Raw genomic sequence first — 18857 nt, 5'->3', positions numbered from 1 at the left:
AGGGCTAAGGATGACCTGAGGATTGGGTCTGGAAGAACGGAGACGGTTGCTTCAGGTTAAAAAATTCTTTTTCATATCCATTGCATGAATTAATAAATGTTAAAACTCCTTAGTATTATTTTAAAACATTTAATCTTAGCCAGAAGTACAAAAAATGAAATAAATTTTGCTATTGTAAGTCCGATAACCCATATGTTAAAAATTAAATTAGTATATACAAAGGATTTGAATAAATTTTGGAAATTGAGAATTAGTTATCCGGATTCTGAGAGGAGTAATGCTGGAATTAAAGGCTGTAACTCTTACTGTGACCACTAGGTGGCACCAAACACTCACCAATTGTACAAGGACACATTTCTCCATCCTTAAAGCAGCCTTTGAAAGGGCCCTTATTTCTATGGTCTTGTGAGCTCCTACTCCAGGTTTCTCACGTAAGATCCAGGTGGAGGGTCGGGGGTTCTTTGAGCCTTCTGAAGCTGACTAAAACAAATGCTGCGAGTAAGATGGTGTTTTTATTTCTTCCTGTGAAGTACGTCCATAACAGACAACAAATGGTTAAGAGGCTGTGTGTGAGAGAAAGCTTTATAGATAGCTGGTGATTCTCTTGCTGTACAGGCCTGCATAGAACCAGCATCACTGGGAATCTGTTTGTTTCAGCGATGTTGTCAGAGGGGAATCAGCAGCCATCCTCACACCCGTATCCCAGTTGCCCTTCTCAGAGGATTCATCTCTCCCCGTTGGTAGCACTGTCAACCAGCCTTTGGACAGACGTCTACCTATAATTTGGTGCCGGATTTGTGCGTTGTCTTCCTGGTTTACGATCTTTCTGTTAAACACTATTTTCCTCCCTCTCTTTCTCTCCCTCCCTGTGAGTGTATGCGTGGTGCGCACGCATTCTCGCTTCCTGGGGAACGGACGTGAGCAAATGTCTTCTCACCTCAGATTCGGAGCCTGCAACACCCTCAAAGTTCAGCTTGGCGAACGGAAGAGCTTTCTTGCAGTTACCCACGTAGGGGAGGGGTTTCTTGCAGGAGCGGAGCCTGCTCAGGCAGCTCAGCTGGTCTCCTCTGATTCCCCCAGGCCTAGCTGCCATGCCCCGTCCAGGTGGCTCAGCTTATTTGAAAGTGTCTCATATACTACTTATTTAAGCTCAGGGGAAAGGAGGGACCTAGCAACTCTGGTCAGTGGCAGGGGCTTCCTAAGTTTTCGAGTTGTTTACTTCTTGAGGTGATGAGCTCCTTTCAGGATGGACTGTTTTATTTTAGAGAACATTTCTAGGCAACGTCACATACGTGTTCATGTGCACACAGTGTGTGTCTACCTGTGTATGCATGTGAGTGCGCACACGTAGTGTGTATACGTGCACCAGTGTTGCATTGCGTGTTTCTTTACATGCATGTGTCATGTGCTTGCATTTGACATGCGTGTGCATGCGTGGGCCAAGTATTTTTTTTTTTTGTTTCTAAAGTGACTGTGCACAGCTAAGCTCTCTTCCTGTTTATACGGCTTCTTTTTTTCCTACTGCAGTCCGTTCCTCCGCTCTTTTCATTTGGCCTTTTGTTTGTTTACCGCTTGTTAACTTCTCAAATTTAACAAGGTCACTTTGAATTCTGACCCTTGGCCTGAAGTATTTTTCAGTTTGATTTTGCATGATAGAGGAATGTTTCCTATCCTAGATTGTAGATAAATGTCTTAAGATGCAAACTTTCCTAATTACAGTTTGCTTGTTCTGATGCCATGGTACTAATGTGTTTCCCTTTTAGAGAGTAATGAGGAATTAAAGATGGAGATGAGAAAAGTTCCTTGGCTGCTTTTGGGGTCAACTGTCTTTACTCCCCCAGATCACACTTCCAGCCAAAGAACACTTTTCTATATGATGGGTGCTAAGGCATCCGGTTAGGTGAAATTTATATTTCACTTTTGTTTAAAAATGCTCGAGATCTTTGATCTTCAGGTTTTTTGCATTTACTTGGATTATACCAAATGACTTTTTCATGGAAACTTTAACTTTTCCATGAGGCATGAAGAGCTAAAGCGATTAAGGTCACAGAGCTATTTAGTGGCAGAACTTTGAATAAAACCCATGGATTTTGATCCCCAGCCTTAGGTGCTTTTCATAATCCACCTTGTCAATTTGCATCCACTTAATCACCTATAATGAATTCATTATTTTATAGGTGTTGAGCCTGTTTTTATTTGCCTTGGGGCTTAGGCACTAGAAAGTTTTCATGTTTTGTCTACGCACACGAGAGTCCCCGCTGTCAGTCATTTTTATTGCAATTATTCATTTTAAAACATTTCCAGAGAATGTCCTAGGTAGCAGGTGCTTTGGAATGAAACAGAAGCAGTAACAGGATTTGGACATGATTGCATAACTACGGGTTCTTGCTGTCAGTGCCATGATGAGGCAGACGGTCATAGATTCATGCCTGAAGATCTTGATAATGTTTGCTGTGGACCTGTGAGGACAGGCTAGCTGCAGAGGTGGGAGGCTAGAGACACTTCTCTCTCTCTCTCTCTCTCTCTCTCTCTCTCTCTCTGTCCACTTTGGGATTTCCAGACAGTTCCTGTTAAAATATCTCAGCAGGCATTTGTTCGTCTTCCAGTTAAAAGTCACTGTCGTGTCATTTTGGATTACTTCTGTTCTTTTGTTGGAGCTGGGGTATGTAACTCTGGTTGGCCTACAAGTAAACTCACTCTGTAGATCAGGCTGGCTTCACGTTCACTGATCTACTTGATGCCTCTCACACCTGAATGCTCGGGTCATGCCGGCCTTATTGTTGCCTTTCCATTTCTTCCTTGTCCCAGAAAGAAATGGGGTAAGTGACTTGCTTTTCTACTTCATGAAACATTCCTGGTCACTATAATACACAGAGAGTTCATGTTAACCAAGGAGTTCCATGAAGAGTGAGGAGTCCAGCCTGTGATTTGGAATATACAACAGTAACTTCTCTGGGACCCCAGCATAACAGACAAATAAGAAAAAGATAAACACTCCAGTTAGAACAATAGCCACGTGACAAGAGCAGGAACTTTACAGTAGAGGCATGAACTATAATTAAACATAAAATAATTTTCAATCTAAAAGGAAATTAAAAGTAAATTAAAGCCACAATATAACACTATGTTCTTCACCTTAGGGAAAAGTCGCTAATTTTATGTGCCAACCCCTGTTGAATAATGATAATAGAAATATAAACAATAAGAATACAAAAATTTCTTTGGGATACAAGGTGATAGCTTCTCTTTATGTTGACCTTGTGTCTACAAGCCTTTTTCTCCATAGACATTCATCCTGGAGAAAACTGCTCCTATCCGTAACAGCATATATTTGGAAATGCCCAAAAGTCTACAGGCGAAGCGACAGACTCCTCATGGTGCTGCCAGGCAGTGAGCATGGGACAGCAGAGGGAACCTAACACAGCAGTCACGCACAGACATTGGGGAGGAGCACAGCAGACGGAAAGAACATTCTGTCATGTGTTATATTTACTAATGTTCAAAAGCAAAAGCCACCAGCCTCTCATTTAGAGATATGAGTCTGCTCTATAGCATGACCTTTTATTTTAAAGTGTTTTTCTTTGGTGGGTCTTCCTGGCACGTAGGCCTGCACACTGTGCAGGTTTTTCTCGGAGGCCAGGAGAGGGTGACTGTAGCTGTAGATGGTTGTGAGCCGTTATGTTGGTGCTGGGAATGGAACCCAGGTCCTCCTGGAGAACAGCCAGTGCCATCTCCTCTAGCCCCTCACATGATGTTTTTCAAACGCCAAGTGGTTATTTGTCAGGATGAGGAAAGAAATGAATCCAGAGCTGTGCGTAAGTTTGGAAATATTATAACTCTTTTAGTCTCTTGCTCTCTGAATGGTTACATACATTTTATTAATGAGGATTGTTTATGTTTTACAAAACCATTTCTTGTATCTTCTGCCTTATAATGTATATATATATATATAATATTTTAAAAATTATGTGCATTTATTTATGTGCAAGTGAATGTGCGTTTTCGTATGTGTGAAGGACAGGAGATGATTTCAGGTGTCATTCATGAAGAATACCATTACTTTATTTTCAGACAAGGTTCTGCACTGGATAATAATGCAGTATTTTTTTTAAATGAAATGATAATTGACTTTTCCTTGGTCAAAGAAAGCATCATTCCTGAAATGACATGAGACTTTGAGTTCTTTCCACAGGTTTGCCTAAACTCCTGGTGACTTTTCCAGCGTCCTTGGCTCTCCTGTGTGACCTGAGGCATGCAGAAGACAACTGTGAAGCTAGCAGCTACCCCTACTTGCAATGCGATTTGACTGTCTCCATGGGGACAGAGAGACTCCCTGGATCCTGGCCTTATGTCTTCCTTTGTGAAGAGAGTTCCCAGTGTCTCTTCGTACCAGACCACTGGGAAGAGCTGGCCCTTCCATCCTTCTCAGGCCTCTTCCTCAGGTAGCTCCATCTTTCCTGCCCTCTTTGACTTTCCCCCCAGCTCATGGCCACTGGGCACCCCAGAGCCACCAGAAAGCACAGGCAGGGTGGCTATGGCCTCCGGGCCTCCGACTCTTTCAGAGGGGCCGTTCCGTCATGGATTCCAGCCAGCCTCCATATCAAAGCATCTCCGTCTTTTTCAAGTGTTCAAGGGAACATCTGAAAATATGCCCAGTAAACAGCTCACTTTGTTCTTGCTTAGATTTTAATATTTATCTTCCGATCCAAAGCAACATCTGGTGAATGCCAATGGGGAGAAAGATTAGACGTTATGAAAAACAGAAGGCTTCCCCTCCTTTCCTTTTTTCTTTTCTTTCCAAACAGATTCACAAGTATGAAAAAAAAAAAATCACAGAGAAATCCGGCAGATTGCACAATGTTTATTCAAAAGAAGGGGGGTTATACCCTGGAATTATTGTAGATCTGGGTTTTTAGATGCTATAAACTCATAAGGACCCCTTGAGTTTTTTAAATAGAAAAAAAACAAAACAAAACAAAACAAAAACACAATCTAACAAGTAATACCATGACTGTCTAGAGCCAACCGCTTTTCTAAGATGATTTTTTAAAAGGCGTGAGCATGTTGGTAAGTTTGCGTGGCCTTGATTCCAGCCGGCAGTTGAGTTCCTACGCAGGCCGATATCTTAGCACCGAACATTGCCTGGTGTCGTGACTGCTCGTGGGATAGAGTAGCTCCAACTGACTTTTTAACGAAGACTGGTTTTTCTCATTGCGATATAAAACCAAACAAGACCGGTTGCCTGCAGTGGAGGAATAACTAGTTCTTTCCATGGCCGTCTGATTTTGTGATGGCCTGAGCAGTCCGACTTGCTAGGAACTTGTCACCAGAGATTTGTGGTCAGCCAGAGGAAAAGAAGCACTTCCTTGGCTGCTGCAGCCCCAAAGGGTCGCACGTGCCTTGGAAAGGTACCATGGGAAATGAGAGCCCCGAGGTTTTACTCAGGTGAAGCCAGGTCTCAGAACTCACTACTCTGTCAGCAGGTCCTGTTGCATGGATTCCCGGAACTTTACTTTTTGGATATCATAAATGTCACTCTGGGGTTCTTCTATGTCCTTCCTCTTCACTGTCAGAGGTCTCTGAAGCAACTGCGTCTCAGACCCCATTATAAGTTGTACCCTTACTTAGAAGTATATTCTCAGTCTCCTGAGAATCTTGCTATTCTGGGTATTGCTATGTGCCAAGTTGAGATTGAATTCAAGCTCTTTGACTTAAACACAGTTGACCTTTCATGTTAAAGAGGACAGGGGAAAGGCTCTTGGTGGCTAGAGGGAAACAGGTACATCTTTGAAGTACAGTTTGGTAAATTATTAATCAAAACCATAGAATTATACCTACTCTATGTCCAAGGAATTCCATTCCTAGGATTTTGTTTTAAGAAAGTAGATAGAAGTGTGTGATACTAACAAACAATGATGATCTTTGAAGTTAATATCTTAAATAAGTTTGATAATATGGCCAAATGGTATGGCACTAAGAGACTTTACAAGAATGCTGTAGAATGTGTAATAGGAAATGCTTACAATACACCCGGGAGTGAAAACCACACATCCCAAAGCAGTGCCGTAGGCGACTCCTGTTGTGTGTATTGTGTAGACACCGATAGATGATTGGAAAAGCAAAGGGGGAGAGGTGCACCGTGTCTGCCTGTGGTGGCCACACTGTTGATGACATTTATCTTCTTTGCTTTGTTATTGTGTCTTTTTCTGTAGAACATGTGCTGATTTAACAACTAGAAGGCACACAATAAATTCTGCCAGGGGCGTTAAGGAAATTGGTTAGCATATAACTTGCCCACTTCCGTTTGCGAATATACAGTGCTATTTCCCAGGGTCTTCTCACAGAACCCACTTCCGTTAGATGTCGTATCGCTTTGGTAGAACTTACATCGGGCATTATGCCATTTGGCAAAGGCAGATAGATGTATCTGTGGCAAAACTGTGCCCTGTGCATCCACCCATCCATCTGCCCATCCACTCTTCTACCCCACACCTCCTCCATTTTACAGCGAGTGCTACTATGTTCTCAGTCTAGGTGTTGTGCCAGGTGACTCAGTGGTGAGAGGTTACACATGTCACCAACCTTAAGAGGATAAACTATGTCACAGCAGACACAGTGATCATGTGTGATGAGTGCTATGTACTTACAAGGTGTTCAGACTCTTTAGACATCTTGCTTAGGGGAGCATTTCTAAAGAGAGAAGGTGTCGCTATGGAAATCCAGGTAGTAGAGACAGCAAGAAGAAACTTACCACAGAGTTTTATGACCCACTCAGCGGCCAGCTGAGCAGGAGCAGAGTGAAAGGAAAGTGGCTTTAGGGAGGAAGGGAAAGCCTCTAGGAAATATGGGAAGTTCTCAAAGAACTTTCAGTTCTCTATTCAGTGAAGATGAAGTCATGTTCCAAACCCTACAGTGAACCCATGGCAGTGTTGGGAGTGGATCCTGAGGCTCTCGGCTCACGATGCACTCCGTATGTTTTCTGTCAGCATCTGCGATGAAAGCCTTGGTGGAGGTGTGTGTGGGGAGAAAAGCCAGATCAATGCAAAGCAAGTTCTGCTAAAGTGGGGAAAGAAAACTCCTGAAGGAACATTTACTACTTATGCCAAAGAGTGTAGACAGAACTTTACCTCTTTTCTTTAGGATCCGATGGCATCCAATGGAAGAGCAATAGGTTGAAAGTCTATAATCCTAGGTTCTAGAACTGTTATTACTGTGTTTTAATGGAACATTTTCACTACATTCTCTTAAATATTTCTGTGTATGCTTCTGTATCTATAGTCATGTCAATATCTACATACTTATTGACATCCCAGTTTATTTGTATATTTCAATTTCTTTTTAGATCTGATCAGCTCTATCTCCTCATTCATAAAATCCCTATAAAGGAAAACACAGAATGATATAGTGTTTTCCAAACTTGAAAATTTTGTAAGCGTAAAACTATTTTTTTTTTTTTATACAGGGGCTCACTTTTTAGCACAGGGTGACCTCACAATCTGCCTGCCTTGAAGGTCTGTTTCAGATATCACAGCTTATCTGCAATTTTAGCAATGGCTTTTATATGACAAACATCTCTACTGAGGTAATCAGAGACAGGTTATAAAAACAAAAAGAAGAAGAAACTGTAAGCCACCAGAAGGAGGTTAGCCTTCCAGAACAGAATAGAGAAGACAATGTGTTGGTAACATGGAAATTCAAGGAGGTTATGGCACCTTGCCTCGGTTAACCCATACCTTTGTTGTGGAGGCCAATGACAGAGAGGGATGGTGGGCAAATATTTCTCCGATTATGTATGGGAAAAATGGAGAATTCTGGGGGGTTCAGACAACTCATCTTGACATTGTCCCTGACAAACCTGTGGGAGAGATTATTGATCTGATGGTTTACGGGCCTTCAGAATTAAAATCCCTTGTCTGGGAGCAAACTCACGTGGAATGCGGTTGTGTGGTAGACCAGCTTCGTTTCTCTCAGATAGGCTCATAAGTTATTTATGATGTTAAAAAAAAAAATGTGATGTATGGTGGAGGGAGCTTTTTACAAACAAGTCTAACCAGCCTTGTGAGAACGCTCCAGCTCAGCCACAGAGAAGGAAACAGAAGCGAAGAGGACAGAAGAGCGTGCGGTTCCTCAGCCCTGCAGTGGCTGGACAAGCTTCAGATCGCTCTGAAGTCGGGTCTTTGCAAAATCCGTTTTTTGTTTTTTGGTTTTTTTTTATTCCCATACTTTCAAATATCACACAGCATTTTAGTTTTCTCCGTTTTATTTTTAATAATTTTAAATTTATTCTTCAGAAACGTTATAAACATTTACAATGTGTTTTGCTCCTATCTGCCTCAAACTAACTCTCTCTGGCTCCCCCTGGAGACTCTCTTACACATCTCTACTCAAGCGCGGGTGATCTTTTTGTTTGTTTGTTTGTTTTTGTTTTTGTTGTTTTGTGGATTTCAGTTTTTGGTTTTTGTTTTCTGGAGACATTGTTTCTCAGTGTAGCCTTAGCTGTCCTAGTCTTGCTTTGTAGACCAGGCTGGCCTGGAGCTCATAGAGATCTGCCTGCTTCTTCCTCCCTGAGTGCTGGGATTAAACAATCATGAGCTACCACACCCAGCTCTCTTTTCCTTTTTAAAATAAATCACAAAGTCCAATTGGTGCGGCCCATACCTACAGGTGTGGGGCCACCTGTGGAAACCTAGGCCATGCAGTGCACCAACAGCCACGCTTTCTGCAGTGAGCAACAGCCAGGAGCTGCTCAGCCTAGGGCAGAGCCATAGGGGCCTTTCCCCTATCCCGGCTGCAATTTTGAGCGTCTTTATCTTGTGCAGATAACCACATTTCCGTGAGTTCTTATGTGCAATGGCCATGTCCAGTCCAGAAGAAAGCATTTCACAGCTCCCTTTTTCATCCTCTGGTTCTGTCTGTCTTTCTCCCTCTCTTCTGAGATGTTCCCTGAACCTTGGGTGGACCCACTTAGAGTTGAGAACCTAGACCCATTTATTCTCAGCGCTTTGGCCGGTTATGAATTTCTGAATTAAGAGAATCGTTCTGCAAAAACGATTCTGACCAATGCTGAGAACAGCACAAATCAGTGTAAAAATGTTTAGAAGGCGGTTTGACAATGTAACCATTTTTGAAGTAACAGTGTATTCCCCACTAAGACCCGAGATCTTCCCCAGACATAAGCTTTTGGCCAGGTATACTTTTTGTTGTTTTAGAACTGATGCTACTTTGCTTTTCTTCTCTGAATCTTGCAGCAGGATTGGCATTCTGGGAGCAAACGCATTATATGTATCCAATGGCTGCATCTGCCTTCTAAATGCTGGTTTAACTGGCGAGATGATGGCATCTGATTTAAAACGTATTTCCACTATGGGTTCAAATAAGCGAGGAGTATCTAGAGTTGAACATGGATTCCGACATCTTAATAATAACCTAACTAGCACACAACTGCTACCCAAACTGGGACAAGCAAGCGTTGCATTTATTGAGAACTTACTGTATGCTTGGTTCTGTTCTAGTCATTTTATATCTTCATTGTACTCAGGTCTGTACCAACGCTACCAAGACAGGCACTAGATTATTAGTGTCATATTGATGGGAAGGATCTGTACTGGCAGTCCATAACAACACAGTTGCTTCCACAACTAACCTTTGTCTGCTAATGCTGCCCCAAGCCTCCACTGAATATATACAGTACAGTGAAACCTTCAGACTTGGGCATGCTGAGACTTTGAGATCCTTGCCATCTTCAAACAAACATCAGGCATGCAAAAGAACACAGTGCTAGGTGCCATGGGTAATAAATTTCTAATTAAAGGATTACAGAGCCTCAGTGGTCTGCTTAAACTGTGTTAATTTGATGACACTCTGTAAGTCTAGAACATGGTGATTATGGAAGCCATGTGTTTCCTACGTACAGCTGAGGGTATTTTAAGCAAGAAAGGAAGATTAAGCGCCGAGATGTGATAGTAAATACAGTCATTATTTCTAGCAATTTGTCTGAGGAACCATTTTGACATTGGTTCCAAGAAAGATGCTACAGTTTGACATGATTTATAGCCTCTGGGTTGGTGACCTTTGTCCTTCCTGCTGCTCCTTCTGAGATCCTTCAGATCCTGGATCCTGCCATTTATCTGGCTCATGCTCATTCAGCACTTGCAAACCTGAGGGTCCAGCTTAGGAAGCAGGACACCCCAGCTCTAATCCTGACCCTGAATAAATTTGTGTTTGGCTTTATGCAAATCCCTCTGATCTCTTTGGGTTACCTACTTCCTACTTCTGCCTAATTTACAGGCTGAAACGAGACCTTGCATATGAAATTGGAGAGAAGTACGAGACATCATGCATTATTATTACTAATAATCTTCGAGTTAGTTGCAACAATGCCTCAAGCCAGGATTATTCTTGAATAAATATCACACCTGTTGGGGACACTACTCTTTAATATCCATACCATCACCTCCTCTAGACTGCATATTTTTAGACTCTTAGTAACTCTGTGCTGCTGTTCTTCATTTCAAGTCCAGTCTACCTTCTCTCCTTAAAGCAAAAGGACTTTCCAAAGTGAGTTCTGGGATATAACTGGTACATATATCGCGTCTCCTTAGTCTGGGCTGTTGAGTAAGTTTAATTAATTTAGTAAGTTAATGTTCTACTGCTAGCAACAGAACCTCATTGCCATCAGCTGGGGAGAGGGAATTGAAAGCCTAAATGAGCTCATTTTTTCACAGTTGGAATTAGGGACCAGTTAGCCAGTTGTGAGGGTTTTCCAATTTCTTCATCTGCCCTGGGGGGACTCAGGCAATTCACTCCATTTCCCCCCCACCCCAACACCAAGTGTGAATAAGATCAGGAAGAGGTACAGGGATAAGAAAAAAAAAAAAAACTCCAAAGAAAAATAAAGAAAACCAGCTCAGTTACTTCCATTTTTAGAACTGAAAGTGCTGTCTGGGAGCTGCTTGCTGGGTGGGGCTTGGGGAGCATCTGCTCATGTGCCTTATTTGGAAAGGAAGAAAGAAAGGCCTCCTTGAAGGATATTTAACTGTGTGCGTTTTCATTGCTGGGTGAGCAGATAAAGGAAAAACAAACAATAAAAGAATGGAAACAAAATTACAGAAATTTGCAAAATTTGACAAATGGTGGCCTGTAGTTGCCACAAGCTAATGGCTTGCAATGATTAATAAGAGTAAAAATAATTGCATTTCATTAAGATTGATGACACCCCATTTAACCTCCCCTCTTGTTTCAGCCCTAAAGTGGAAAGAGATGAAGTTCTCATCTATAATAGCTCCTGTAACATTACCATGGAAACTGAGGCAGAGATGGAGTGTGAGACGCCTAATCAGCCAGTTACCGCCGAGATCACTGAAATACAGAAAAGCCGGGGCCAGAACACTCAGGTATAATCAAATCTCTTTTACAGACTGATTCAAACAGCTCAAATTAAATTTGTAATATTGTGTACATTAAAAAAAAAAAAACAATTTAGTCCAAATGGCAGCGATATATAATATTAAATGCTCTCAAAGTTTGAGCAGCTGATCCAGTGCTCAGCATCTGAATTCGTAGTTAACTATGGTTAATCATATATTTTCTCAAAAATAAATGAGCACTGCCTGGCTTCTGTGAAGGTGAACTCGGAACCTCTGCCACATTTTGTCCTGATTTTTCCTGCAAGCATGTTGGTGGGCGGGGGCTCTTCTCTGTTTTATTGCTTGATAAACTAAATAGCCCACAGTTTAACCAGGCCCTTCTGGAAAGCTTCCAAATCGTTCAGCCATCTTCAGCCTTCAGGACAATAATGTCGCGTCTATCTGGTTCAGTTCTGTTCTGTGAGGGAAAGGACTGTGAACATCAACCTCAGAGGAGATGTCTCAGAAGCTGGAAATAAGAAGGGCCAGAGGCCATCTGGTCCAGCCTTTCAATTTCAATGCATCCCATTTAAACCATTGGAACCACTCCTTCCACGTGGCTCTCCTCACACTGTGTTCTTGAAGTCCCCAGTGAGAGATTTCACAGCCTCCCAAGGGAACTGGCTAGAATTGAAATCAGAAGCTCAGAGTACTTTGGAAATCTATCAGATAATCTCTTACAATTCCCCAGGCTTCTCACTGTGCACAGGCCAAAAATAATATTTATTGAGCACCTACTCCCTTAGGTGCCTTTCTTTTCTTTTTTTCTTTTTTTTATAAAGGCAATCCTTAGGTCATCTTGTCTTTGTCTCTTTTATTTGGTACAAACATTTATTAAGTGCCTATTATTTACCTCACAGTGTTCCAGATCCTTTCATGTACGCTGTTTGGTTCAGTCCTTCCCAATCCAGATCTATACGTCTTTGGCCTGTGATAAATGTTATCACGTAGGTTTTGTATTTCTGCTGAAAATGGGTGTAGTTTTGAAGAATCTGTCTTCTGTCCTCCCTATACTGTGCCCTGTCTGTCCCCATACCCAGGGGTCTCTATGCTCGTCTTTTCCTGTCCCCAGCTTTCTCATTCCCCAGAACCTTCCCTTCAGGTAGCTGCCCAGTGTCCTCACTTCCTTTTTTATGGTCTCCGCCCAAATGCCTCTACCTTCCAGCCCACAGCTCACGTTGACTTCCAGACCCACTGTCCTATAATGCAGGCTCCGCTTCAGTCTTTGCTTCTCACTCAGCTGTCAGGTGGGGCTTACGGGACACTTAGCCATGTTCAGTCTCTCTCTAGTTCCCCTTCTCATATGCATTTAAGTTGTTTTCCTGCCCTTTGCCCTTTTTCGTGTCCCTTTCCCTCCTGATAAAAACTTTTCTCTTTCCAGTAAGCCCCCCCTCTCCTTCGTGCCTTTTCTTTTGCACGTGACCACTGAGTTTCCTGCATCATGTGCATGACCATAGGTAGGATGTTATTTACATGGACAACTAGTCAGTGGCTGCACCGCTGAAAATGACACCTTCCGCCGCAAACCATTAACTATCGGTACCCCTTTATGGAGAAGAAGGGCCTGATGAGATGTCCTCCACCCATCATGAAATGTTGAGGGGCTCAATCTTGTACAGGCAACCGTAGCTTCAGTGAGATCATGAGTACGGCAGCCCTGTCATGCTCAGAAGGCATCATTTTGTGATGCCTCCCTGTTCTCTGCCTCTTACATTCCACCCTGCCTCTGCAAAGATCTCTGGGCCTTGATATATGGCTCTTGTTTAGTGCCAAACAGTACACTAATTCTTATTCACGCCACCAATCATAAGTCTCTGTTTTAAGCACCTTGGCCTCACTTTCTGTCCGAGTGGATAATAGTCTAGTGTTCTTGGCCTTTTAACATAAGCAAATTCTGGGCAAAGGAGGCAAGAGGAAAGTAATCATATTGGTTAAGTGCCTGAGCTTTGGAGCTCTACTACCAGATTTGAATACACTACTCACCTCAAGAAAATTATTTACCCTACCTGTGTCTCAGTTTTTCCATTTGTATAGTGGGGATAATAATTGTAGCTACCTGCTCAGGCTGTTGTGAGCCTAACTGCATATAAGACACTGAAAACTTAATCACACACACAGCAAGTATCCAGTGTTATCCAGTGACAATTCAAGAAAATGGTTGTTGAATTATTTATCACAGTACTTGCTGCTTCGGCCAGATAATTTTACCTCTTAGATTTCATTAACATTTTTTTTTGAACGGTTCATAGTCTAGTTTTGAGATTTGAAAGATCTTTAGATGCTTCAGTTATTTTAAAACCCTTAAACAATACACACATATTGAGTTCAGGTACCTCTGCTATGCTCTATGGAATGGTGTCTTGGCTGTTAAGGAATAGCTGGATATTGAGGTTAGGGAAAGGTAAAGTTTATAAGAAGGTACCTAGGGTTGATATATCCCAGTTCAGTGGATCTTTGGGTATCACCCAGACTAGCATTTCAGAGTAACTAAGACTCATAAGGACAGATGATTTGATAAAGATCATTTAGCTCTGTATTTGACTTCACATCCATGTAGCCATAAGCCATATGTGGAGAAAGTAAACCCTTGCTCTTTAGGAACTGGGCTCGGAGAGAATGAGAGCATGTCTGAAAAACTTACTAGGCTAAAGCAATGTATAGGAAACTCCACTCCTTAGGGGTGAGGGAAGTATATGGCACAGTTGTGGCTGTAGCATATGGTAGTGGTGATGGTTTTAAAACTATGGCGTCAGAGTTTTAAACAGACTATTAGCAGAGCCCTTTCATGTAGCTAAGAGGACATGGGAACAGTAGAAGAGAGTTAGAGCAGAATCATCAGAATTTGAGATCTGTGTTAATCTTAGCAGGTTCCTAACTAATCTAACAAGGGTATAGGACACAATTTTTACATACTGATTGTATTTATATATAGGGAGCTGGGGAATATCTGTGTGGCTTAAATGGGCATCCAGTTGTCCAGGGCCCAGGAAAAATATAGTTCTAGGTAATGGGAAACTTGTTAATCCTAGATTCAGGTCTCTGGCGGGGTGGTTTGTTTTGCTTTAGGAAGTGGATATCATGAAGGCCACAATTAACTAAGTGGACACACAGTTGATTTATAACCAAGGCCAGTATGCTCTGAGAGTAATAGGTCCCCGGTGACATTCTTATCCATGACTGAATGTGTGCTTTCTCTATTCTGGCCTTGGGAATCTTTGTTAGGATGCAAACTAACTTTGTTTCAGTCTAGCTTGGGAGAAGTACAGCACTGACAGACGTTTAACTGAGACAAGTACAAGTCAGTTAGCAGTGGAAAGACCCCGAAGTCAGAAGAATCTGTGAATGTTGGTTCTCTCTTGCTGTGTGAGTAGTTATGAATATATTTATATGTTTGTGAAGGATATCTAGGGGTATTTGATACATGATTCATAATGTGAATTTTACAAGACTCACAGTATTAGCATAGCTTGTCTTTGGAACATTTTAATTCCAATATTTGTCAATGGGCTGACACCTCTCCTTAGGCCCTCATCTTTGAAGGAGTTCTTTGTGTCGCTGTGTTTGGTTCTGTGGTTGTCAATATGAGGTCTTAAGAGGGGAACATAAACTAAAGAAAAATTGTTTGTCTAGGGATAGCAGATGGATTTGGTCCATTGTATATAGCAAGGCTGGTGTTCAACTTGAGCAAGCCTGAGACAGCTGTAGAACTCTCTGACAAGTTCGGAGGGAAAAAAAAAAAGGACGTGGATAGCAGCTTTCTCTTCATTTCTGCCTCCAGGAAATTCTGCCAAGTTCACCCTACTCATTCAGTCATTTGCCCCAGTAGTTTGAGGGGTGGCTACTTGAAGAGCCTTCCCTAAGAGGAAGTAATTTCTAACATTTGATTCTAGAAACTTGTATGTACTAAAATGCTAGTTGGTATGAGAATAAAATAAAGACATGTAATTTGGTACAAGAATAAATAAAAGTATACAAAATTCAGAAAGTTTACCCGCCCTGTGCGTACTCTGAAAGGTGATTTGAGAAAGTGTAAGATGATTCCAAGAAAATGTGACATGAGATTCAGAAAATAACGATGAACAGAAAACCAGAAACACAGCAGGAGCAACATAAAAGTTGTTGACAGTACACCTCTGAACTTAATATAGTTCTTGCTGTACATATTTGTGCATTTGTATATATGCACTTGTGCATGTACATGGGAAAGTTAGAGGTCAAATTAGGTTTCTTCCCTCATGCACTGTCTACTTTGCTTTTTCAAACATGGTCTCTCACTGGCCTAGAGCTCACTAAGAGGGCTCTGCTGGATGGCCAGAACCTCCAGAGGATACACCTTCTCTTCCTCATTGGAGCTTAGATTCCAAGCCCTTGCCACTTTTTTTTTTTTCAAGTCAGGGTTTCACTGTGTAGCCCTGGCTATCCAGGAACTTGCTCTGTAGACCAGGCTGGCCTCCAACTCAGAGATATATCTGCCTCAACTTCCCAACTACTGGGCTTAAAGGTGTGCACCCCACCCCCACCCAGCATCTGGCCTTTGGTTTGTAAACATGGATTTTGGTGATCAAACCAGATCCCCCTGATTGCATGGCAAGAACTTTATTCACTGAGCGGTTTCTCCAGCCCCTTATCACAGTTTTCAAGGATGGATTTCTTACCCAAAGAAACAGTGACATCCTTCAAGTAGATATAAAGAAAAAAAAAAAAAAAGAAAGTGTAAGTCCTGTATTTGAAGAAATGAAGAGACAAACCTCAGTACATGAAAATAAAATGTAAGCAGGAATAGTCTCAAAGGAGAATTCAGAAAAAAAAAAAAGGAGAAAGACCAATCACCTACTAGAACCCCCAAAACTTTGAACCTAGAGGCAGTTAGAGACCAGAAATTGAGCACAAGATAGGACACTGTTAGTTACTTTTTTCAATGCTGCAACCAAATACCTGAAGCAAGTTGAAGAAGGAAGTACTTTTGGGCTTACAGTCTGAGGTAATACAGTCCAACACAGTGGGAAGTGGAGGTGTCAGGAGCGTGAGGCAGCTTGTGCACTGACATATAGCCAGGCTGTCAAACCTCCAAGCCTACCCCTGGCAATTTATTTCTAATAAATTGCCTTCTAGAGGTTCTACGAGTTCACAAATAGAATCATTATCTATTCACCAAGTGCTTGAACACAGGAGCCTGTGGGAACATACCACATTCTAACCACAACAGACACCTAAGGGGGTCACCTGATGTCTACAGGGGAAGTCGTATCTCTGAGGAGTTCCATTCCTATCCCTACTCAGCTGATCCCTCCCACTCAACTGCATAACAGCTACCTACACTCCCCCTCCACGAAGCAGGCGCATGATTTCTGCAGAAAATACACTGGCAAGACTTGTGTTCTCGGACATAACTGAGATGCGGGTGACCAAGGTAATTCGTTTTCTCGCTAAGGAAAAGTCTATACTGCCATTCCCCACTGAATTCAGTCCTCCAGCCGACCCTGGAATCTTTGCAAATCGAATTCTGCTCGTTGCAGAAAGGACACTGAGTGATGTTCGTGTGGGGAGGCTGAAGCAGAGCGAAGACCCACAGATACCACATTTGGAAGCCTCATGACATCCACTTAACACAAATCCTTCTCTTTTTTAAGATTTAGATTTATTTTTATCATTTTAAGTGTGTGAGTGTTTTGTCTGCATGGACATCTGTGCACCACAAGTGTGCCTAGTGTCCTACGAGCTAGTGAGCTTGCGTGGAGCTGCTGGGAATCATACCTGCCTGGGCCCTTAGCAACAGCAAGTGTCCCCCAGGAAGTAAGATTTGGCAGACTTATGATTTGGGCCAAAAGCACACTAAGTTTCAGATTTATCTCCATGCTGTAAACAAGTATAAAGCTAGCCAAAATATATTTCAGGAATAGGCTAAGAGACGGCAGAAGCGTGTCCCTGGTGAGCAACCGACACACAAGGACCATGGCTTTCCTCCTGGAGGCACAGCTCAGAACGCCTCAGGGTATGAGTACTCTCAGAGATACAGTGCCAGTGGGTTCAGCATTAAGATGTTGGAGTCCGAGGCTGCTGCTGCTGCCGGTGGCGGTTATAGGGGAGGGTGTGAGAGCAGAGGGGCAGGGCCAAAATGGAGCTTCTGATGTCTGAGCGGGATGTCTTTGGCACTCTCGTCAAGGGATCTGGCAAACAACAGCTGCTGAGACGTCAGGGGCGTGCCGAGGCTCCAAAAACCCACAGCAGTAAAATACTCTGGGGATTTCAAACGGTGACCAGGAAGACCGGAGAGACATCATTCAGCTTTCTTTTGGTGACTACAAAATACCTCACAGACCAATAAATGTTTGATGTTTGGCTGGTGAAATCACTACCATCCCTCCCCCAGCTCTGTGTGTGTGTGTCTGTGTGTGTACACGTGTGTGTAGTATGTGTGTACATGTGTGTAACGCGTATACGTATATGTGTTTAGTGTATGTGTATGTATGTGGAGTGTGTGTATATGTATGTGTGTGGTATATGTATACATGTGTGTGGCATGTATATGTGTGTGTGTGTGGTGTATATGTGCGCATGTATGTATTATGTGGGCATGTGTTTGTGTACCTATGGAGGCGTTTGTGTGTATGTGTTGTTTGTATCTATGTGTCTGTGTGTGTATGTGCACGTGTGTGTGAGTTGAGTAAGTGTATGTATGTGGATGTGTGGTATGGACACATGTGGAAATGTGCGTGTGAAGACGTGAGGCTGACGTCAGGTGTCTACTTCTTTCTTTTCTTTCTTCACCAAGCATCTGTCTCTGCCTCTGGAGCTCACAACCTCAGCTAGTTGAGCTAGCCAGCCCTGTCTTTGTTTCCCAAGGGCTGGAACTACAGGGAGCCACCACGCTTGCTTCTCTGCGTGTTCTGGGGACCGAGCTTTCATCCTCACACTCTGGCTGTACCCACCGAGCCATCTGCCAGCCCCCAACAGTTTACATTTTTAAGTTCATTTGGGCTTCTCAGTACATTTCTACCTCAGGATATTCATTTCCTTAAAACTAAAGAATTTATTTTCTTTTGTGATATCCCATAGTACTTTATTATACTTGTCTCATGGAATTTATCTCTTTTATATATTTAGATTGCTGCCTTTATTTAAATATCCTATCTCCCAGCTAGACAATAAAACTCACTGACAGGGAGACACACGTAAGGAATGAATAGGTGAAGGAAAATACCTGGTTTGGACGACTGATCAAAAAGCAAACCAAGCCGCTCAATCTAATTCCAAACTTGTTTAAGGAGAATGTCCTAGAAAAGTCCCACTAGTCAGTCATGGCAGCATTCATCATTTTCTTTAAGGTATGTGGGTGTATCCAAAGACAGAAAAGTCTAATTAATTTTGTTTTTCCTATTACAGAAATCCAAAAACAGCTTTCCCCTTTATTTTATTTTATTTTATTTTATTTTATTTTATTTTATTTTATTT

The 18857-nt window shown here is 42.3% G+C and overlaps 1 protein-coding gene across 1 annotated transcript in view; it reads left to right on the top strand.

Moving 5' to 3' along the window:
* Nucleotides 1-18857, top strand: part of Pkhd1 (PKHD1 ciliary IPT domain containing fibrocystin/polyductin) — a gene marked incomplete at its 5' end in the record, with an annotated part of 436563 nt that overhangs the window by 62828 nt on the left and 354878 nt on the right. The window contains 2 exons of the mRNA XM_055605696.1: nucleotides 4223-4442; nucleotides 11243-11393. Of these exons, the coding sequence (XP_055461671.1) occupies nucleotides 4223-4442; nucleotides 11243-11393 (371 nt within the window). The remainder of the gene's footprint in view (nucleotides 1-4222; nucleotides 4443-11242; nucleotides 11394-18857) is intronic.

Source organism: Psammomys obesus, unplaced genomic scaffold, assembly GCF_907164565.1.
Source record: "Psammomys obesus unplaced genomic scaffold, mPsaObe1.curated_primary_1811, whole genome shotgun sequence".
Taxonomy (NCBI): domain Eukaryota; kingdom Metazoa; phylum Chordata; class Mammalia; order Rodentia; family Muridae; genus Psammomys; species Psammomys obesus.
The sequence above is the reverse complement of the archived record's forward strand: the minus strand, read 5'-3'. Positions and strand labels throughout refer to the sequence as shown.